General features: G+C 36.9%; 2 protein-coding genes and 1 long non-coding RNA gene across 6 annotated transcripts; 2 read left to right on the forward strand and 1 right to left on the reverse strand.

Moving 5' to 3' along the window:
* Window positions 1-342: 342 nt before the first annotated feature.
* LOC127518680 (uncharacterized) lies at window positions 343-12,457 on the forward strand. Its single transcript, XR_007931610.1, has 3 exons — window positions 343-1,124; window positions 6,109-6,151; window positions 8,466-12,457. It is a non-coding gene; the product is annotated as an uncharacterized LOC127518680 (long non-coding RNA).
* Window positions 8,266-17,294, reverse strand: trim13 (tripartite motif containing 13). Of its 4 annotated transcripts, none has more exons than XM_051905663.1 (3): window positions 17,146-17,294; window positions 13,141-14,382; window positions 8,266-8,493 (listed from the first exon to the last, which is right to left on the reverse strand). In XM_051905663.1, exons 1-2 carry the CDS (start codon window positions 17,167-17,169, stop codon window positions 13,162-13,164), a joined length of 1,245 nt encoding a protein of 414 aa, XP_051761623.1. In that variant the 5' UTR covers window positions 17,170-17,294; the 3' UTR covers window positions 8,266-8,493; window positions 13,141-13,161. The 4 variants fall into 4 exon arrangements, with proteins under 4 accessions (XP_051761623.1, XP_051761622.1, XP_051761621.1 ...); XM_051905662.1 differs by lacking the exon at window positions 8,266-8,493 and adding an exon at window positions 9,029-12,252; XM_051905661.1 differs by lacking the exon at window positions 8,266-8,493 and having other exon boundaries at window positions 9,029-14,382.
* Window positions 16,615-20,824, forward strand: spryd7b (SPRY domain containing 7b). Its single transcript, XM_051905665.1, has 5 exons — window positions 16,615-16,782; window positions 17,197-17,313; window positions 17,679-17,845; window positions 17,988-18,090; window positions 19,506-20,824. Exons 1-5 carry the CDS (start codon window positions 16,677-16,679, stop codon window positions 19,601-19,603), a joined length of 591 nt encoding a protein of 196 aa, XP_051761625.1. The 5' UTR covers window positions 16,615-16,676; the 3' UTR covers window positions 19,604-20,824.
* The last annotated feature ends 1,759 nt before the right edge of the window (window positions 20,825-22,583 follow it).

Consider the following 22,583-nt stretch of genomic DNA (forward strand, 5'->3'; position numbering starts at 1 on the left):
GCTCCAGCAGACGATTAATTTCATGTTCATTTTAGCGTTAAATCAAGTTTTATAGGGTGATTTAGCCTTGACATAGCGTTGAAACGTATCTAAAATTGAAACCCCCAAGCTATATATTGTAAATAACCACGTAAGTACACCTAAAACTATCAATGGTGTGAACGCGATTGTACTGGTAACAATCGCTTTTTCAAACACAGACTGGCAGAGCTACAGTTAAACCGTGCTCTGTTGGCCGTGTAAGGATATTATGCGTGGGTTCTGGGTTGCTAGCCGGTTTGAGGGTGCATTTTGTCTCGACCAATCCTGCGCGGTGCTCTAGGTCCCGGCATGCCCAATGCGGGCAGGGGGAGGCTCCGGCCAATTTGAATGAAGACTGGAGCTTTCGGCGCCATTTTCGAGTGAGCAGCTACAGCAACAGCAGCTGCCTAGAGAGGCTCCGTACTGTAGTCCAGTAATTTGAGCGAGGGGGCACTTTTTCCTGTTTGTTTCCAGAGAACAAAGAGAGATTTTTTTTCCTGAAATCTACCACAAATTTGAGGCGGCTGTTTCCCGGTGGATGGATGCAGCGTACACAAAAGACGATGTGTAGTGACAACAAATAGTGGAGTCTGAAGTGAGCTAGCAGGCTAATGTTGCTAGCATCTCCAGCCAAGAAGGGGCGTCCGATTGGAGCCGCGCTGTGGAAACGATATATTTTGTATTATTTTTCGAAAAAATCCAACAAATACGTGGATGACTTGAAAATTCGATAAAAATTCGGAAAATTACCGCAGGCTACGACGAATAAATTGGTGTGGGTTGTTTGGTGGAGCGAGGTGGTTTTGTGCATTTTTTAAACGTTAAGTTTGAGCGGGATTGGTGATGTGAGCGAGACGGCCGGCGAGCCCGACAGCCTATCAGTGAGCGATAAACCGGGATGCCACACCGACCAACACTGTCCTATTCTTTACTACAGTTTTTGTTCCTCTTTCAGCGAAAAAAAAAGCGACGATGACCAGAGTGCCTTTTGTTTTTTCCGTTTTTTTGCACGAACTATATAAAAACAGTGCGCCGTCAGAATTTTCAGTTGCAAACTTTCTTTTTGTGGATTTACAAATATTATGAACGTTCAGGTGTTTTCGGTAAGTAACATTTTGCATAAAACGTCTTTTTGTTTAGTAACCATGAAAATAAAGATTTATGCTTTGTGCGTGTGTGTGTGGTAAATGTATTAAAATAGCAAACATTTGCCATCTCCTAAAGTGTAAAAAGCACAAACTCTGACAAAAGTAAATGGGAGATGGAGACGGAAACGCAGAAGAGATGAAAGTGAGTTTGTAGAACAAGATCATCTCTCGATCGTAAAAACACGTCACAATGTGTTGGTCTACTGTACCACGCTATTCTGTCTTAACTCGGTTACATTTCCCCTTTGCAATTTGAAACCCTTGTTATCACACTAAATGTTATGGACACGTATTCATACTTTTATACGAGCGGGCCTATAAATTGAAATTACATAACCAGGTTGCATTGTCAGATAATTTAAGGCCTAGTTGTGTAATGGTAAAATGTGATTATTCGTCATATTAATTGTGTTAGGTGTTAGTGGAAAATAAACTTTTATGTCTATTGCAGCGAGAGCTAATCATCTTTAGAGTGATCTTGGGTCGGCAGTCGCTGCTTTTGCCGGCCTTTTTTTGTAAGCGTGTGCACCTCAGTTCTTATAATAGCGCCGTATTTTTCTTCAGTCTCTGTTTTCAAAGTAGTATTGGTGACATTTTTCTTACATTGAACTCGATTCCATAGCTAATCCTCTGTACCTCAAGGAAAGCAGCACTTCGGGTAGTTTTGTTCTGTCTAATGTAGAGGTCACATGCAGAAAGGTCATGAAGTCATTACCATGATGCTTTGACCTCCTAATTTTGTTGATTGATGTAAAGGCCTGTCCATGTCATGTGATGTCATGAAAGGTTAACCCAGCGGAGACCCAGGGTCACTTAAAGCCCAAACAGGGCAAGTGAGTTCAGAGAAATCAGTTTTAATCTTTTTGATAGAATTTTACCTGATCTTAGTTTTATGTGCCATTTGTGTAGCTATAAAACATAGATATAAGATTTTGTAATATTTCTGATTATTCACTTGTTAAATACTTTAAAATACGTTGCACACTTGTATATACATGTGGCTTAATATAGATTGTTAAACTTTTTTTTTTTTTAGTTCAATGGCATACAGATCTAAATAATGTCTGGTTTTGTTTAAATAACATAGTTTGAGTTATTTTGAAGTGAGTTGTTTAATGGGCATTCACCAAAAAAAAAAAAAAAAAAAAGTGACACAAATTACACCATATACCAGCATTGCTCCTATGACAGAAACCTTATATTATGAAAAAAAAAGACACATTCGAGCATAGAATGACTAGGCTCAAAATATTAGTCTAAATGTTACTGTGACCAAGAATTTACATTTAAGGTGCCATTGTAATTAATTTTTTGCACATTAGAATTGCACATTCACTTGGCCAAAAAATTGCAATATAGTGGCCAGTGTAAGAGTCAAAATTATCAGTCTGCCTCTTCCTGGAATATTGAGACAGTTCCCGTCTTGGTCAGTTTTTATTTTTTTAATTGCTATTGTTTTATTAACGTAGTCAGCTCAGTATAGCCCAATACCAAACATTGTTTGTTAGTGTCTTTTCACATCAGTTCTTAAGTGTGTTGTGTATTTTTTTTTTTTTTTTTTTTCTTTTTTTTTTTTCCTGGCAGTTTTTCTTCCCATGAGTTGATCCTGCCTGGGACCGTAGGGAAACCCCCACAAGTAAACCACAACGATCTCTTTATCATGTTCGCAACATTGCAGTTTAATCAACAGACACGTCATGCACCCACTCAAATGCCCCACAGAGTTTTTTTTGTCGCTTGGTTTTGTACAGTGCACAGAAACATTTTAGTCATAACTGTTGTAGTTATATTTTTAAAATATAACCAACAGTAAGTTCTGTAAATTACTTTGTATTATCTATATTTTCAAAGAAGTTCACTATTGGAAACACTTTAAAACTTAATCCCACACACAGTTAAAATTAATGCACTCCATAACACTGAGAATACCCATGATCTATTGCCATCCAAATGTGTTATCAATTAACTTACAGGTTATTTTAGGCAGGTTACTCTTTACACTTGAAGTTTATATGCACCTATCATCTACACTGGAATATATTGTGAGATATATTTTTACCCACTTATATTTGCTCATTTAGGTTGAAAGAATCTAGCAGTTTTCCACCTACAGGTTTTTTATACTTAAGTGCCTATTCACTTGAAAATCCTGTTTGCATTTTTGTTAAAAAAAAAAATAATGATGATAATATGATGATATGGATGACATGGTTTTTATGTGGGCAGTTGAAACTTTATGAAACAGTTTAAATTTGTTGCATGTTAAGACATTGTGACATTTCTCTGTTGTGTCCAGGGCTGGATTTTGGGAGAAGCTGAATTTTTATTCTGTCAGCTCTACTGAGAGTTGTGAAAACAAAAGTCACCACACTAAAGAAGTTAAATTGTGCAGAGTACAGAATTAAACAACTAGTTAAAAAAAACAAGAATACACTGAGTCAGTCATGCTTTGTATGCTTACAACTGTGAGAGTGTGTAAACGTGAACTTGCAGGAAATGAAGACTTACACTTAAGATCTCCTGACCAGAGGCTGTAGTATACACACTCTGTTTTAATATGGGGCTTATTAATCAGTTAATTGTGCGGGTAATTTTATGAGATACTGCATGTTAATTTTATCATATACACCATGCCAGGATTTTCTGAGTTCACCAAATTGAGTGTAGTAATATGACTGTATTAACAGTGCAATAGTGGTGACATGACAAGACAACTTTTTTATTTGATTTTTTTATTTTAATAAATATAAACCCTAGTGTTGTACTTGTCTTGACCCATTGTGATGTGCAGTAACAAATGTGTGGTCACAGGCACACAGAATGTCTCTTTGACATCACCCACGCTCTTTTAATGATTATAGGGAAAGTGGTGTGTATTTGAGATGTTTTTTTTGTTGTTTTTTTTGTTTTAGTTTAAGCAAGCCAGCCCTTACTCTGAGACTTACAGCTCTGATATTGACAGTTTATAGCATCCCTCTAGCTAATGATAGTTTAAGTTTGGGTTGGATGCAAGTTGTTGTGAATACAGGCTGTTTGCAGTGTTGCAGAGCTTTCTTTGATCAATGCATGTGTGTAACAGTGAGAGGTTGCAGTCAGGGCACAGGTGTGTGTTGCTGTGTGTAGTTCTGTCTGTACTCAGGTGCAGCGGTGCCATACAGGTGTGCAGGCTTGCCTGCTGTCATTCTTTCTTTGACTAAATATTTACACAGGTTTTTTTTTTTTTTTTTTTTTTTTTTAAGATTACAGAAAATGTGTTTGAGAGAGACAAACACACACACACACACACTGCTCTCATTAATACAAGTGCAGAAGTGTAGCTACTTTACAGGGTCTGAATTTGAATATAATGTGTGGATTCTTTGAACTTAGTAGAAGTAATTAAGTATTCATCTTTTTTATTATTTTTAAAATTTATTATAAGTATATATACAAAGTTTCCTGTTTCAATGGTTTTAAGTTATACTTATAAAATAAACTTGTTGTTTTGCTATATTTTCTTTTGATCATTTAACTGACAAAATAATTATGTGGGAGGGTTTCCTGCATAAGGCAGAGTCTCTCGGAGTGTGTGAGCGTGTCACATGCTGATGTTGATGGAGGAGTGGAAGGTGATACCCTTTGACCCTGAGGTCATGTGAGCTCAGTAAAATACAAGCAGAGAGAGGTTAAATGTTATACATTCATTCACACCCCCTCTCACTCACACAGACTTGTTCAGGGGCTCTGACGGCCCTCTTCGCGCGCACACACACACACACAAATACACATGACCACTCTCTAGGTTATCAAAGAGTTATGTGCTGATGCACTGCTTTGTATATAATCAAATTATATAATTACAGCACGATTTAAAATTATAGTGTAATATGGTGCACATAATGCGCCTTTATCTTGTGGGATTACGATGTTGCTAGTGCACAAGATTAAACACCAAAATGGAGGCTAGGCCAACTATACACAATATCGAGTTGAAAGAACTTTTAATATTCTTTTGATGGTGACAGTTAAAATATATATTTTTTTTAAGTCTTAAAAAATAACCCAACATATTTTTGAAATTGTTTGATTTATGAAGTTTGAGTTGTCTAACCAGGCTGTATTTTGTTTGACCTGCTCTGTTACTCAAAGTCGTTCAAAATGTTTGTTTTTCCTGTCTCATTTTCAGCTCTGATAGTTGTCTGATAACTTTTGTGTGACTGAGTCTTTTTTTTTCTCCATGATAAAAATTCATGTGGTCAGATGCTTCCTGTGAAGATACTCATTTATAATATCTTAGCATAAGGCCTGCTGTGTGTGTGTGAGTGTGTGTGAGTGTGTGAGAGAGAAGGAAGAGACATGTGGGGAGTTAGTGAAAGGAATGGGAAAAACGTTTTCTCATCAGTCTCTGTTTTTGTGCTACATGTACATCTCGGATTCACATATGAGGCACATGCATAATTTTTTTTTCTAAAAATGTCTTGTAAATTTTAAGGCACTTTTTGAGACAGAAACTTATATGAGGTATTAGATGTAAATTTCAGAAACAGTTTCTGTCTTATACTTCATGTCTTATAATTCATAGGCCAACAATAGTTTTGATCATTATTATTATTGTTTGTTGCTTTGAAGGGAATGTATTTTTATGGGTGCATTTGAGGTTTAACTGACTTGAATAACATAATATTTTACACCTCACACACTGTAGTGATATCAGAAAAGACACACACATCCGCTCACATAGTTGACAGCAACGTTCACATACACACACAAACAGACACATTGTAACATTAACTATAGGCATATCCATTTTATTTAATTTTTTAAAAACTAAAGGTGTATGTTTTTTAAAACTATATATGTATCTGGTTTTAAGTTTTGCTGCTGTCTGTTACATCAGATTATTAGAACTGCAGCTACTAACATAATGTCTGTATTTTGATGACTCTCTCCTTTTTTCTAGAATTTTCCTGGTTGTGATGTCAGAAACCAGACAACAATTCAAGGTAATAATATATATCTGCAATTTAATTTATGTGTTGTGTTAATTGTTTTAAGAGAATGGCTAAAACACATTTTTACCACAACTAGGCAGTTTAGGTGCTCTATACCCAATAAATGACACTTTCAGCATTTGACATCTGGCAAGCCATTATGGTATTAAGGCTTAAAAATCCCCTTCAAGCAATGAGGTGGCCGCTTTAGATCTACACTGTGGTTGTTTGCATAAGCAGAGTGTAAAACTTTTATTTATATTATTTAATATTACTTATATTTGTCTGTTATGGTATTGAATTCACTCCTTTTTCTCAGGCCTTGGTGGGTTGACTTTAGCTTCTTTGAAAGTGTAAATTCATTAGTAATGCCTGTAGTGGTTTTATTTGTATTTCTTGCCTCTGATGTATGTTAATTCAAGTAAATGTTGTGGGGGAAAATCAGATGCCAACTCTTGTTTAGAAGCAATTACAAGTTTGTTGTCAATATCAAGTGCAGGTTATTACCTCTTACAGGCTACTGTAGCACTGGCCATATAGTGTGAGAAAGGGTCTAGTTGTTTTCCTGTCAGTCTTGGACATCACAATTAGGCATTAGGTTTTGTTAGAGTGAAAAAACTTAACTGGCTAATTTTGGAAAATTCTTCTACTCTTGTGTGTGTGTGTGTGTTTTTTTTTTTTTTTTTTTTTTTTTAATCGTGTAAAAAAAAAAAAAAAACTAGTGTAGGAAATTTTGAAAACAAAGTCAGTGACTTCATCAGGAGCTAAGCATTATATACAAATATTGTAGCATTATCACAATGGCTGTTTCTTGGCTGTGAATCCATATTGGATCATTGACCCAAATTCCATAGTTATGTTAGTCAGGTTGTAACCTTGGTGTCAGTGTTACACCTCAATTCTCATAATAAACGGATGCTTCAGTTAATATGTTTGTTATAATTAATATATTTTAATATACTAACAAAGATGCAAAAAATATATATGTGTGTGTATATATATATATATATATACATCTACATATAATATATGTTCGGTTCATTACAATTGGTATTGTTGGCTGTAAAATGGTATGTTATTTAGTACACTCACTGCAGATCTGGGGCATGAAAATGTACTTGAGTTATTGTGTTGTACTACATTTCTCCAATTTCTAATTAAAATAGAATTTAATTCAACACAATTGTATTTTACTTTTATGAAATTTTAAGTCGTTACAATGCTTGTGTGTCAAAGAAAATACTTGGTTATTAAGATTCTGTATTTGCCGTTCTATTTAGGTTGAATAAATATATCTATTATTACTATCAGTACTTCAGATTTTTTTTTTAAATACAGATTTCGACTTTGTAAACATTAGCATTAGATTTTTTTAGCATAACTGTACTTAAGGCTCAGAGCACAGCGATTGATTCAGAAAGTAGAGATATGTTATTTAGCACAGTTGAGGTGTGTTCACATGAGATGTATTCTGTTGTGGGACAGCACTTTGGGAAGCTGGTGGCAGGTCGGTTGGTTCCCGCTGTTGAAGATGACTACGAGGCAGGATGTTGTCAGCGCTGAATCACTGTCGTGAAGGTTAAATCCAGTCTGGTCTAGAAGACAATATTTCTAGTTGCTTGTTTCCTTTAATATAATTATTTTTTGACGGAGTAGCCAGAGGAAAGGTTTTAGTATAATGCAGGAAATTTGCTGAGAGGTGTGTCTGCAACGATCTCCATATTAGAGCCCAGCCTGTGGAGGATGTGATGCAAAATATACAATTTTGATTACTATTTAATACTGTTGTAAAGGATTATTTTCAGTTGTCTCTTGTGCCCTGTTTCAAAATATAATAAAATGTAAATATGCCAAAACAACAGTACAGGACCCACTGGGAATGATGATTCTTTTAAATAATCAGACATAATCGTCCCATAACATTAGTACTGATTTTTATAGGTGCTATTTTACTGAAGTGCAAAAAATTCTGAGATTCAGTGTGCATTCATGTGTGAAAAGCATACATTAAGCTGTATGTATGCTATTGTGTTAAAGGTTTTTTTTTTTTATATGTATGTTTTTAAAAAAAATTAGAAATGTAAGCTACTTAATAGGCATATATGAAATAAAATAAAAATACACTCAAGTATGTATTTCCTGAACACTTAATTGTACATTACCAGGTCCTGCACACAAATGTAGCACTGCCACTTTTTATTGTATGCAAATAGATTGCTGGCAAACACAGGAGACACTGAAATATTTTACTGCAAACTGACAGCATCACGTCCAGCTGCTGTGTGTATGTTCTCACTCAAGCGTCCTCCTCTCTTCTGTGTTTCAGATGGAGTCCTGGAATGCCTCAAGCCCTGCTGAGAGAAAGAGAGAGAGGGAGGAGAGGAGTCACTCGCTCTGATTCTGGCAGTGCTTGGTCATGTTGCCGAGGGTGTGAGTGCGTGATTGAGAGAGAGGGACCCTCTCTAGGTGATGGTGTAGCAGCACAGAATGGTTTGTGGTGATACAGAGATGCAGGCCGTGATGTGCTGCAGCATCAATTCCTGGGACCTACGCAGTAGAGAGAGAGATTGTCTGTGTGTAAATGCGTGCACGTGTGTTGTCTTGCTTTAGCAGCATGTAAATATTGGAGTTACTCCTTGGCCAATGCCTCCAATATTGCTCGTGCTGCTGAAGCAAGAAGTCACCAAGCAGCACATGCACGTCATCTTTTTATCACAGCTACCGGGGCCTAGCCGGCGCAGGTAGTGGCTGACTCACTGGTACTGAAATACCTTCATGGACTGAATCATCATTCCAACATCATCATCCAGGCCTCACCGGAGCAAACTGAATGGTCAAAGGTAAAGAGAGATGTAGAGTTTAGCTTTGTTTGGGACGTGAGTTAAATAGCTTTTTTTTTTTTCTTTTTTTTTTATTGGTTTTTTTTTTTCTTTATAATGTTCATGAAAAAAAATATGTTTATGTAAACATTGTTTGTTTTCCTTTTTTAAAAAATATAATTCTACCCTTGTATCCTTTTTTTGTTTCTGTTTTCTCATTAAATATTCACTATTGAAATCACTATTATTTTCCTAAACCTGCTGTTAAATTTTCTGTTAATGCAAATAAATAATAAAACTGAAAAAGGGTATTAAAAAGAGAAAAAAAAACCTCTGACCTGTCTCATTTTAACGTAGTGCACCGTTTGTCGATGTATCTGTTGTTCAGCTTTTGTTTTTAACACTTTTTCACAGGGAGCGCAACTGTTGTCAAATGAGGTTTTGAGATTTACTTTTTGTGGTCGCTTTTCTGCTCTGCTGTGTTTCAATACTGTTGTAGAAATGTGTTTTATTTTTCTGGTGGATGAACCCGTAGCGTGTATGCATGTCTCTTTTAAAGTATTCTTTATTTCTGGTGACTACACTGAGCTAACAAAATTGACTAACAGCTTTTTTTCCAGATAATAACCAATACGCAAGATTATTCCGGTAGTTGCAACAGACGACATATTAACATGGAGGCAAATGTCTCCAGTTTTGTACTGGAGACATTTGCCTATCTTTCTTATATAACATTAAAAAGCTTATCGCCCAACGAAATTCTTGTGTGGAGAAAGTCATTTTTTCAGTATTCCCGATAGTTGTATGACTTGTGTCATTTCGTGTTAACAGTACAGGTCGTTGATTATGTAACCTACGTGACTGTGCCTATAGGCTATAAAACAATAGAAAATGGTTATGATTTTTGTAAAATATTGTATAAAGGTCTAAAAAAAATTATATCTCGCAATGCGGGTCTTATATGCCATTGAAATAATTTCCGCCATTTTATGAAATGAAATCAAAAAGACCCAATTATGAGCAGGCTAAATCATCTCGGCTAAATAACCACGATTTGATCTTGTTCTTGCCATATTGTATTTTGAGAAATTATCATCCTATTTATTAATTTATTATTTTGCCGGGGTGAATGTATTTCAGATAACTTTGGGGAGTTTTATAAGAGACCCTTTTATACGCAGAAATGCGTCTGGTTTTTCATGTCTGAATGGTGTATTTTCCTCTGATTTTTATCACATCTTGTATCCTTGGCAATAAAGAAATGACGTTTTATTTTTTGGTTTAATTGGCCAGCACTTAAACCGTTGTTGCCTTTAACTCGTAACACGACCACTTCTGACACATGTCGATTTAATCTTCTGACGCTTCATTTTAGTCATATGATGCTTTTAGATATGAACTAAAGATGGTCAGCACAGCTGTGATCATAGGAACAGTGCACAGAGCTGATTTTAATCTATTATTTGGCTATGGCAAAACATACACATTTTAACAATTTAAATGGAAAAGTTTTTTTAAATAAAATTGTGCAGTCACTATGCATCATATGCTCAGGACGTAGCATAAAATTGTCTTGATATATATTTTTTTAACATATCACGATTTGATAGGTATAAAGACGGATTTGTAAGCGACGTATTTTATTAAATAGCCTACCTTTTTTAATCACATCCAAAATACCTATATGCTGTTTTCCGCGTTTACCTTTTTTTTTTTTTTTTCTAGCCTACTTATTTAGGTGTTATGCATGGAGAAGTCCCTCTTATAAGATGTTCTTTATATGGCCGTAAGAAAGTGTATTTAATTCAGATCTCTTTTTTTTTACTGTCCGCTAAAGAATAGCCTACACCGTTTTTTGTTTTTTTTGGTGCTTAATTTTAATTGTGATTAGACTGGTTTTGCATGACCTGAATTGATTACAGTTACTGGTCAACGTGTGTTCGGACAGAAGTACCAAGGGGAAAAAAAGGTCCGTCTTTTTTGTGTGTGTGTGTGTATGTGTGTTTATGTCGGGGCAATTTAGGTTAGTCCAGATAAATTATCTTACAGCTCTCGAAATTTTCTGTGCATACAGCTGCTGATCGTCACGCTCCATATTTTATAGACAAAATAATGAGTTTCAAAGTCTCAAATCCTTACGGCCCTTTCGAGTGCCTTAAATGTTAGATGCAGGATTTTTTTAGGTTAATATATGGAATTTTTCATAGAAATACACTATGTATTTTATTTATTTATTTATTTATTTGCTTTCCCGACAACATATGACACTTTTTCCTGGAGTTTTGAGACATTTAACATATGACAAACTATAACCTAATTGCAGATGTTCCCTGTTGCTGTATCATTGATCATCATGCAATGTCGCTTTATTTCATGATGCACCGCGTGACATGCGGCTTATAATCGAAATTTAAACGGTGAATATATTAATTCGTGTATCTGGAGTATTTCAGTTCTTTTTAAACGGAGACGTATATATCATGTGCAAACGCTTGTTTGCTGTAAGAAAATAATACAAAGCTAATGCATTTCACATTTTGCTAGTTATGTGGACACAGACACAAAAGACTTTTGAGGCTTCAAATAAGACGTTACCGAGGTATGCCATGTATTTCATTTGACACATTTTAAAGATAAATAAGCATAATGCTAGAACTAAATAGTTTATACATGTATGACGGAAAATTTATTTGGATATCCCTAACAATTTTCAACTTTACAAATAAAAAACAGCAACATGCAAAGTGTAGCTTTTCAGTTCAGAGTCCTTCAAGAGACGAGTATTGACAAACAAATTATTAAAACAACTGAATCATTAGAAACATTAAACACAGAAAGAACAAGCGTTTAAAGCAAAAAGAAATGGTGTTGAAGGATTGCCTTTTTTCCTTAAAATAATATTGAAGTTACTGGTGCAAGATAGGTAGGGTATGCGTAGATTGAAGATGGTGTCATTATTATTAAGACACAATGTTACATTTGTTAAAAAGAGAGAAAATCGAAGAATTGGAGTTACATAACACATGGCGCCATTTCAGAATGAGCTTCCTATTTGTCGGCAATGCATTATGCATGGCTTCAGAAAATGCATGTTTATTAATAAATTCGTTGTTATTCAATTTACTTTTTCTTATGTAAGGTTTTATTTGGTAAAGAAGGTTGAAGTAGGTAATTTCACTTTTCATCCCCAATTCGCCTGGCAACAGTCGGCTAAATATATGTTCGGTGACGTGCGCAGGGCTCCAGCGGTGACGTCATATCAGAACAGAGTAGTCCGAGAATCTCTCAGGATTCCTGTTTAAACAGTGGGAAAAACGGGGATACCTTCAATTTTTTCTCTTTTTTTTCTAAACAGTCCTGACTGTTAAATCTTGCACATCTCATGTCTCTCTTGGGTGAAATTGTAAACATTACAAAGACATTGGTGAGCTCTGGTCTTTGAATAGAAATATAAAATAGTATATAAAAGAACTGCACCCCCCCCCTCCCCCCAAAAACACAACAACAACAGAAAAACAAAAAAACATTCCATTAGCCATGTTAAAGAAAACTTTTGTTTAGGCACTGAAAATTTCAAATTGTTCCCATGATGTCAAATGCTATCGCAATAATATGAGTTAAAGCAGCAACAAAAACATATAACAGGATGCAAGTTTATTCTATTTAAACATTGTAAATGAATTACTGAAGAACCGAAATACTGTGCTGCTGTGAGCCTGACACTGTTACGTAACGTTTAACCTTGAGCATCCAGATAAGTCGCACAGAGAAGATAAAAGATATCAGTGTATCGGAATAAGTGTTCCTCTTCTTTAGTTTGTCTTTTAGTTAACTTTTTTTCTTTTAGTTTTTAGTTAAACAAAACTGTATAATTTATTCAACCAAGCTGTCAGCCCGTATTCGAAATGAACTTGTGGAGATGAACTATTCAGCTCTATAAAGTGAATAGGGCAATTTGTTTTTAATTTAAGGTTTGGGAACGTTATCCCATTGGTATCCCATCCATCCACATTTGTTTTTCCATTTAAAACCAACAGACAAAATCAGAGCAATTTAATACCACACAAATGCTAACTGTAATTTTGTTACAAATTCAAAAACGGAGACAAGAACTAACGTTTTCCAATGCTACAAATCTACGGGATATTCTAGGTTGGCACATTGTAGTACATAAAAAAGTACCTAAGGAACGGAGTTATAATATCAGCTGATGAAATCTGATGTTGTGTTTATCAGGTCCAAGATACAGTTCCGACACAGCTCTGTTAGTAGTGTGCAAATCTCAGCCGCTTCTTTCCAGCAGAACCCGAGCCAGCGCACAATCTCTCCAGGACCGGGCAGTGAAAAGCCACTGAGCGCGACCACCTTATCCTGGAAGCTCAAAGCGAGACAGTCCGATGGAAGAAAGTTCAGCGCGGGGAGACACGCACATACCACCAGAACAACTCTCCACATCACCCGGGAGAAGCGCGGAGCGGCAGCAGGGGGCAGCGAAGACAGGTACGCGCTGCTCTCGTAGGGGGCGCACAGCTTGTCCACCTCTCCAAGACGCACCCGGTCCCATTCATTCACATCGAAGCTCTGAAGGCCAAGCAAACCCACGTCCACGTCAGTCCGCGATGGCAGTGGCGTCCCCCGAATGACACGCAGCTTTTCTCTGAAGTCCTGCATCTGCTGGAGGAAAGTGAGCGGGTCGGAGAGCGAACGAAAAGATTCGGCGATGCTAAGAGCGCGCTGCTGCTCCTCTAGAGCCGAGCGCAGCTGGTTGATCTCGGGGTCAAAGGTCTGCATTACCGCAAGCTTCAGAGTCTCCAAGTCCGAGAGAATCTCGCTCCGTTTGTGCCCCAGCGTGCGCAGAAGTTTGTCAAAGTACTCTGAGACTTGATCGGCGTCCCGCGATACCCTCTCCAGCGCTTTCTTCTTAGCTCCCTCTAACGATTCCAGGCACGAATGCACCTCCGTGCCCCTCCAGCCCTCCACGACGCGAAACAAGTCCTCAAACGCGAGCTTCTCGCGTTCGTACGCCTCCTCCAGCGCGCAAAACTTGTGTCCTTTATGATCACCTGTCGTGGCGCAAAACCCACAGATGAGCTTCAGATCCGTGGCGCAGAAGATATTGAGCGGTTGTCCGCTGTGAACTCGACAGAGAGACATCCTCGGCATCACTCGAATCCTGTTGTACTTCTCCACGATGCCACGTAATGAGTAATTGACTTGCAAGCTCGCGATGCCGTTGTGCACGGTTTCCTTTCGACAGGTCGGACATTTGAACGGTGGTCTCCATGCAGGGCTCCGGTTACCGTCCAGGATGCCCTCGAGACACTTCTTGCAGAAGCTGTGAGAGCACGGCAGAACGCGCGGGTCCTCGAAGAGACAACAGCATATTGGGCATGTGAGATCCTCTTCCAAGAGCTCCATCGTATCCTAAAGTGGAAAAAGATATCAATATGAAAGCTTGTCGGGGGCATGACACATCAATATAACTCTCATCATCTCAGCAAGCTTCTTACTCGTGCATCTCACACCGATTGTGAAGTCTAGAGCACTCAGTGCTCATTTTTGACACTACATTACGCGCAATAAACCAAGATCCACACATATAAGTTTTTTGTTTTTTTTTTTTGCATTGAAAAATATTTTTTTATATTGTTAGAATGCGTTTTGAGCCTACAGTGAAGAAATAATGGAACCGAACTGGCTTAAAAACAGAAACCTGCATCCCAGTAGAAGCTTAGTGTTCAGTTCCTGCAAGCTATTTTTTTTTTTTTTTTTTTTTTGTAAGAAAGAATATCATCTGCATCGTTCAGTCAATATTTTACAGTGCATATCAAGCGAGTCTGTAAAGAGGCACAGCAGGTTAACCAAATATAGTAGTTCAGATTGCCTGATGATGAAGACTCCTGAGTGCACCAGTACTTCATTTTAATTGCCCGCGTGAGAACTTTCGTGCAGGAATATCCGAGGACCTGTCCAACAAACTTCAAGGTATTGATTTGGAAAAAATTATCCCCGCCGTCGAGTTGTCAAAATGTTTTTCGGTATGCCCGGGTCCGGTTGTCAAGGTATTACTACGGCTGTGGCAGATTTTGCAGTCAGAAAGCACCAGCAATTGGACCAGAAGCGCGCTATAGCTGCTTAGGCAGTGTACAACGCAATCATGGCTCTTGTTGCTGTGCAGACTTCGCCCTTTCCAATTGGGAAATTTTAACTAGTTCAGGTCAAGTCAGTATGGCCAGGCAGTTAAAACTAATGCGCACAGACAGCTATTGAACAGTGAATCTAAAACCAAACATTTCAATGCCACATTCAGCATAATATCCGCGTAGCGCAGTGTGTTTGCAGACTCGGGTAGTTGAATACACGTTTTGTGCGGTGAGAAATAAATGCAGAGGATCCCTTCATTCTTGGATGATGTTGTTGCGGGGGAGCACTCACTCTCCCCTAGATCAGCGTTTCTCTACAGATTACGTCAATACTTGCATTACCCATCATCTACCCACACAGACGCCTAACTCATCTACAGTGAACTACGACAACTACGTGGTTTTCGTTTACAACTAGTCATGGCGGGTTACAGACACAGGCAACCAAAAAGCACGTCCGTATTTTCTGCACAAGGATGATTCTTCATCACGCCACTTTGGTCGCATATGCCCGTGCCATGTGTCAGGGTCTCGACGCATCGATAACCAATCGCTACCGAGTCACGTGTCAAAATATTTTGACCTCGATTTTTCTTCCCCTGTTTCCATGCCATCAGGAAGAGAACGGCTTCCGAGGCGACGCGCTCATTGGTCGAATCAGGGATGAAAACGCATGCAGTGACGTAATTGGCCACGAGAGGGCGAGAGTCTCAGCGAAACGAGTCATAGAAATGGGATAAACGCTAGAAAGGCTTTTTAATGGTTTTCATTTATTGTAAATTAATTCGATAATAAAACAAGCACATACACTTAGGGGGGCACATACACTTAAAAAAGCAAACAATTTATCCCAATCCAATTCAATAATATGATATGTTCTCAAAGCTTTTCTGGGATCTTGAAGACCATTGCAACCAATGACCAAATTAGATCACGATGCTTTTGGGAAACGCAGCCCTAATTTTGGTTTTGAACTTTAAACACATTGCCTTGATTGTGATATTTACCTATCATACAAATAATGCACAAATGGAGTATTATCTAACTCTTTGTTAGGTTGAATGTGGCATTTAAAACTGGTGGAGCTTAGCGGTCAAAATAATAATTCTCCAATATAAATATAAATACTGTGTATTTTCAATTCAAAAACTATTGAAGTTTCTCAGTGTGATTATTCGGATGTAAATTTAGTCCAGACCGACGGTGAAGCGTCACGAGCTCTCTAATACTTTTCTCTGCGCTGGTCAGGATGGGTGCTGTCGTTTATGATTACTGGACAAGGATTTGTAAAAATATTTATATTTTATAGAGATTGCACCGGCGGATTTCCATTCAAAAATCTGGTACGAATCGCTTAAACGAATTAATTTAAATATTTTTACTAGTGTAAATGTAGTTTTGCATGCTGTCCTCTAAGAAGGACTCGGCTTTCTGAGCCGGTAAGCGCCCCCTTGAGGTGGTTAACGAGAAAGCAGTCAACAATGTTTTTTCCATGAGATCCATTCTTATCCTGAAAGCTTGTGCGCTCTTCAGTTTGACGTGTGTAACTGCACTTCCGGTGATCTCAGCGCTAGAATGGCTGCAGTTTTTACGTGTTGTTTGGGCTGCTGCGGGGATGGCGGACCGGGTCATGCTCCCCTTAAAGATATGCCCACCGTACAGCTAGACACGCATCACATGGGTAAGAGTCATTTCCACTGCTCAGTGGGGTCACAAAAAGTCACCAAATTAAATTTAAAACGAAGAGATGTGTCAAGCTAGCAGATGATGCTATTTTTTAAAAATAACGATTAGAACGCAAACTAACTAATAACTAGGTTTGCCATCACTGTTTTTTAATAAACAATATGTATTCGTTGGTAATAATATATAGTCAATCATGTCAGGTAGTCCTAACTATTCTGGATCAGATGCTAGTTGCTAGTATACAGCTGACAGATCCAGTGTCTGTTTTGATTTTATTTCAGTTGAGTGAATCCAGGAAGTGAGTTTCATTTCAGACTCGTCATTGCAGATATCTCTGAAAACGTTTTGAAATACATACCTTGTGCTGTAGCAGTGTGGTCATGAGAGTTTGCTCGGCCTTTTTTCCCAGGGACGGATGTGGTCATAGTGAAAAGTGGGAGGCGGATCTGTGGAACTGGAGCCTGCCTCGCCAACGCCCCTCTACACCAGAACAAGAGCTATTTTGAGTTCAAGATCCAGTCCACGGGTGAGTGCTTTTTGTCAGAAATTAATCATGTTAATCATGATAATCAGGTTTTTAGTATTTTGCTAATTATTGTGCAAACACGGTAGTAACTTGTAGCTGTGAGACAGATGAATTTTTGCTTTAAAGTGGAATGTTGTTGAGTGTGTAGCTGATATGAAGTGGATCCTGATAAACCCAATAATAGGTTTTATATATATATATATATATATATATACCTATTATTGGGACCCTTAGAATTGTTTTGCATTGTGACATTAATTTTAGTACAATTTTACCTCCCAAATCTCTGTTATTGGTCTTTAGATGGGTATGTATAGCTTAAGATATCTGTGTCCTGTAAACTTGTGCTGATGTTTGTGATGCAGGTGTTTGGGGGATCGGTGTGGCCACTCAGAAGGTGAATTTGAACCAGGTGCCACTGGGTCAAGACAGTCACAGTTTGGTACTTAGACATGATGGCTCAATATACCACAACAACGAGGAGAAGAACCGTTTACCTGCCAACAGCCTGCCTCAGGAGGGGGATATAGTGGTACTTTTTTTTTTTTTTTTGCTTCTGTTTGTGTGTTGGTTTCATTCAGGATTGTGATAAATAGCTAAATTGTGGAATACAGCTAGCTTATACTGTACAAGATATATTGCTTGTGGCCATAAATGTGTGTCTCTGTTTTTAGGGCCTGACCTATGATCACGTGGAACTGAACCTGTACTTAAATGGAAAGAGCATGCACTGTCCAGCCTCAGGTATTCGAGGGACTGTATTCCCCATAGTTTATGGTGAGTTGTGTATTGTGTCTTTATCAGTGACAGATACAGGACATCAACGTTTTTTTCTATATCTGCACATTTTTTGCACATTTCATGGTCATTATTGGAGCAAGTTGATTTATTTGGTGGCCATCTTGGTAACGGATTGAAGGATGTTCCATACCACCCTGAGATTTACCATAAATAAACCATCTACCATAGTAACTTAAGTTATCAACAAATGGCAAAATGAATTGGATCAGTGTACAAACAACACACTTTTAAACCTTCTGTGGGTAAAAAGCATCTTTATTTTTAACATTTGCTGGGATCAGATCATATATACAATGAAAAACAGGGCATTCCAGAATCAAAAATTAAATTATTCTGGTTTGAATTCTTAAGAAACTATATTATTCAGCAAACACTTTAGAAAAAAAATGTAACGGGGTCAACCCTGAATTCATTATAGAGTTTTAATCTAAAGCAAATGTTAAAAAAACTTTTTATATATAAAACTCTTTTATAGTATTTTAACATTGTGATTAAAACCCCAACCAACCACCCACCTTGGTAACAACCACTGAAATGCCAAGATTACATTTCACTAATATTATATAGTACTATATATAATAATATATAATACTGAAGAGTTAAAATATATTACATATAATATTATATTATATATAATACATTTCAACTTTTTAATAAAATCTGACATTGATATCATTTATTTAGTTTCTTTAACTCCAGTCATGCTAAAAAACTATTTTTTCAGGCTAGTCCAGCTAATGAAATAACATTCCAAAGCAAAACCTTTTTTCAAAATTTTAATTAGCTCTTTTAATTCAAAAGTGGGACACTCGTTCCCTACAGCCGCCATTCGAGTGTTGTGATTAACATTTTATAGTTCAGCAAAAAATGAAAAATATGTCGTCTTTTAATCACCTTCACGTTTTTCCAAACCTGAATGACTTTCTTCTGTGGAGCACAAAAGTCAACGAGCTCCAATGTTGTTTGGTTCCCAACGTTTTTCAAAATATAATTTTGTTCTGCAGAAGAAAGAAAGTCATATAGGTTTGGAACGGGTGAGTAAATGATGACAGAATTGTTCTTTTTTTGGAGGTGAACTGTCCCTTTAAGGTAAAAAAAAAAAAAAGGTTTAAAAATAAGCTTTCAAAATGCAAAAATCGCTCTTGATTATATTGAAGGGAACATATCATAAAGCAATAAATCATTAACAATAAATTTAAAATAAATGTAATATGCTGTTAATTTCAGTAGAATTTCAGTGCTGCATCTTTCAATAGAAGCGTTCAAGGACTGAGAAAATAGATTTTTCATGATTTATGATCTGCTCTTTGCAGAGACAAACTGTCACAAAATGTTTTTGCCATTCATATGATGAACTGTCATGTTGATGTTTGTAATCTGTTCTCTCTCAGTGGATGACAGTGCCATCATAGACTGCCAGTTCAGTGATTTCTACCATACTCCACCTGAAGGCTTTGAAAAAATTCTGTTTGAACAGCAGATATTTTGAATCATCAGCTACGTGTGCAGACACACATAATGTGGAACTGTGTGTGTGGCAGCACATGCTTATGTTCTCTTTCAATGTTGCTTCTGCCTTTCCTGTTACCACTGCTGCTCTTGTCCATTTGGAAGACAAACCAGGCTTTATTTGTGTGTGCGTGTGTGTGTGTGTGCGTGCGTGTGTGTGTTTGTACACGCACAAATGACAGAGAGAATCTACAACCCAGACAACACTTTACATAAGCACTGAAGACACTTACTGATATCTGCTTTCTGTAATGGATGATATTGATAAACTGAGCATATCCTTTTATTTAATGAAAATGTACAGTGATTAGCAGCTGATCAGCTTTTTGTTCGTATTTTGTGTTTATTTGATTTGATTTATGTAGAAATTATTGTTGATTTATTGTTGACTTTCTCTATCTACACAAATATCAGCTCTCTTGAATGAACCAATTGTATTTGCACTAGTTATGTGTGGTTGAGAATCATATCAAACATCTCTTGTTAAAATATATGATCAGAAACAGTTACATTGATTTTTGATGAGTCTGTTACTGTAATTTTTGCCTTTTTGATCTGAACTTGGCATGTGTATTATTTTCATGTTGATAAACTGCTAACAATAGCAATTTTCAGTATTTTCCACAGTATATTTGATCACTTTACCTCTGTGATCTCTATTGCGCACAATATGAAATAAGTGACTTTGACTGGACAGGCTCAGGAGTGTTTAACCACTAAAATGTTTAAGACATGCATGAATCTGTTTAACATGGTCAGTTCTGATGCATTAGCATATATCTTACCAAAACCCTTCAAATGTGTTAGATTGAAGATTCACCAAAATATTTCATTTTGCCTCAGATATGTTTTTCTCCAATAATATTGTACTTATTCACATTTCCACAGCAACATTAATGACAAATATTAACCAAAATTTGCTGGTTACAGCAGACATGTTATTATACCAGAGTATATCTACTCATATCACTAAACCACTATTAATTATACATTAATTTTATCTTAAAAAGATTAACATGAACAAAATGACCATGCAGTTACCCAAAGGCAATGTGCTTTTCAGAAAAGTCACTCTGAAAGCGTTGTGTCCTGAAAGACTTGTACAATTTTTTTGGTCCCCAACAAAGCTTGAATTCTCTCTGTACACTGTGTCTTATGGTACATTCCACAAGTGCTGTATTTAATAAACTTAAATATTCTGTCTCTGTGTCATAGTGTAAAATGAGGACAGTCACCTATGACCAAATAAAATTTCAACAACATACAAGCATGTCTCTACAAAAATAAAGTGTTCTATTTAGTTAAAATTGAAAATGCATCTCTAGATCTTTCATTGTTAATTGGAGGAGTAATGTGGGTTAGTTGTAACATTGCTAGTTGTGTGTGTATATATATACACACAATAAAATATAATTATTTTAAAAAGTAGTCTTTAATTTTGATGTGTTTTACTAATATTGCACACCACCATTTAGCATCAGCCAGTAATATTACACCTAACAGGAATACCCTCCCAGAGCAGACGCTCTTATTGTTCCTATTGTCTTGATTTCTCAGCTGGTTTAGACATTAGTAATGACAGACAGTGAACGTTTTGAAAAAGCCTTTAAAAAAGCTCCTTTATAGATCTTACATCCCACTATTTTTAAGTGTGTCCTGCTTTGATAGTTCTAAATTGAATAAAACTAGAGGTAAAAGCAGCATTTCATAATAACTATCATGAATAACTAACACATTACATCGTATGTAATCTACATATATACATTCATACATACATTCAAATAAAAGTCATGAAACCAAAATATATATATATATATATATATATATATATACAGGTGCTGGTCATATAATTAGAATATCATCAAAAAGTTCATTTTTTTATTATAAATTATTTTTAAAAATGAAACTTTCATATATTCTAGATTCCCTACATGTAAAGTAAAACATTTCAAAAGTTTTTTTTTTTAATTTTGATGATTAGAGCGTACAGCTCATGAAAGTCCAAAATCCAGTATTTCAAAATATTAGAATATTTCCTAAGATCAATCAAAAAATGGATTTGCAAAACAGAAAAGTTCAAGTTCTTTAAAGTATGTTCTTTTGTGCACTCAATACTTGATCGGCAGGACATATTACAGCAAATGACTTGCTCCTAGCATAAATTACAGCATCACTGATGTGTGGCATGGAAGTGATCAGCCTGTGGCACTGCTGAGGCACTATTGAGCCTTCAGATCATCTGTATATTGTTGGATCGACTGTTTCTCATCTTTCTCTTGAAAATATCCCATAGATTCAGGTCAGGCATATTGGCTGGCCAATAAAGCACAGTAATATCATGCTCAGCAAACCACTTGGAAGTGGTTTTTGCACTGTGGGCAGGTGCTAAAGTCCTGCTGGAAAAGGAAATCAGCATCTCCATAAAGCTTGTCAGCAGATGGAAGCATAAAGTGCTTCAAAATCTCCTGGAAGATGGCTGCATTGACTCTGCACTTGATAAAACACAATGGACCAACACCAGCAGACGTCACGGCCCCCCCAAATCATTATTGACTTCAGAAACTTCACACTAGACTTCAAGCAGCTTGGATTCTGTGCCTCTCCAGTCTTCCTTCAGACTCTGGGACCATGATTTCAACATGAAATGCAAAATTTACTTTTATCTGAAAAGAGGACTTTCGACCACTGTTCACTGTCCAGTTCTTTTTCTCCTTAGCCCAGGTAAGATGCTTCTGACGTTGTCTCTGGTTCAGAAGTGGCTTGGTAGTCCTTTTCCTGAAGATGTCTGAGTGTGGTGACTCTTGATGCGCCGACTCCGGCTTCATTCTACTCATTGTGAAGCTCTCTTAAGTGTTTGAATTGGCTTTACTTGACAGTATTCTCAAGCTTGCGGTCATCCCTGTTGCTTGTGCACCTTTGCCTACCCAATTTCTTCCTTCCAGTCAACTTTGCATTTAATA

The sequence above is a fragment of the Ctenopharyngodon idella genome, chromosome 9 (genome assembly GCF_019924925.1).
Source record: "Ctenopharyngodon idella isolate HZGC_01 chromosome 9, HZGC01, whole genome shotgun sequence".
In the NCBI taxonomy this organism is placed as follows: domain Eukaryota; kingdom Metazoa; phylum Chordata; class Actinopteri; order Cypriniformes; family Xenocyprididae; genus Ctenopharyngodon; species Ctenopharyngodon idella.

What these genes read in the sequence shown, in the direction of transcription:
- spryd7b (XM_051905665.1), top strand. Translation starts at nt 16,677, where the DNA reads ATGGCTGCAGTTTTTACGTGTTGTTTGGGCTGCTGCGGGGATGGCGGA. An exon ending in GCTAGACACGCATCACATGG is followed by an intron (nt 16,783 to 17,196) that starts GTAAGAGTCATT and finishes CTTTTTTCCCAG; the next exon opens with GGACGGATGTGGTCATAGTG. An exon ending in CTCAGGAGGGGGATATAGTG is followed by an intron (nt 17,846 to 17,987) that starts GTACTTTTTTTT and finishes CTCTGTTTTTAG; the next exon opens with GGCCTGACCTATGATCACGT.
- trim13 (XM_051905663.1), bottom strand. Translation starts at nt 17,169, where the DNA reads ATGACCACACTGCTACAGCACAAG. An exon ending in CCACACTGCTACAGCACAAG is followed by an intron (nt 14,383 to 17,145) that starts GTATGTATTTCA and finishes TTTCCACTTTAG; the next exon opens with GATACGATGGAGCTCTTGGA.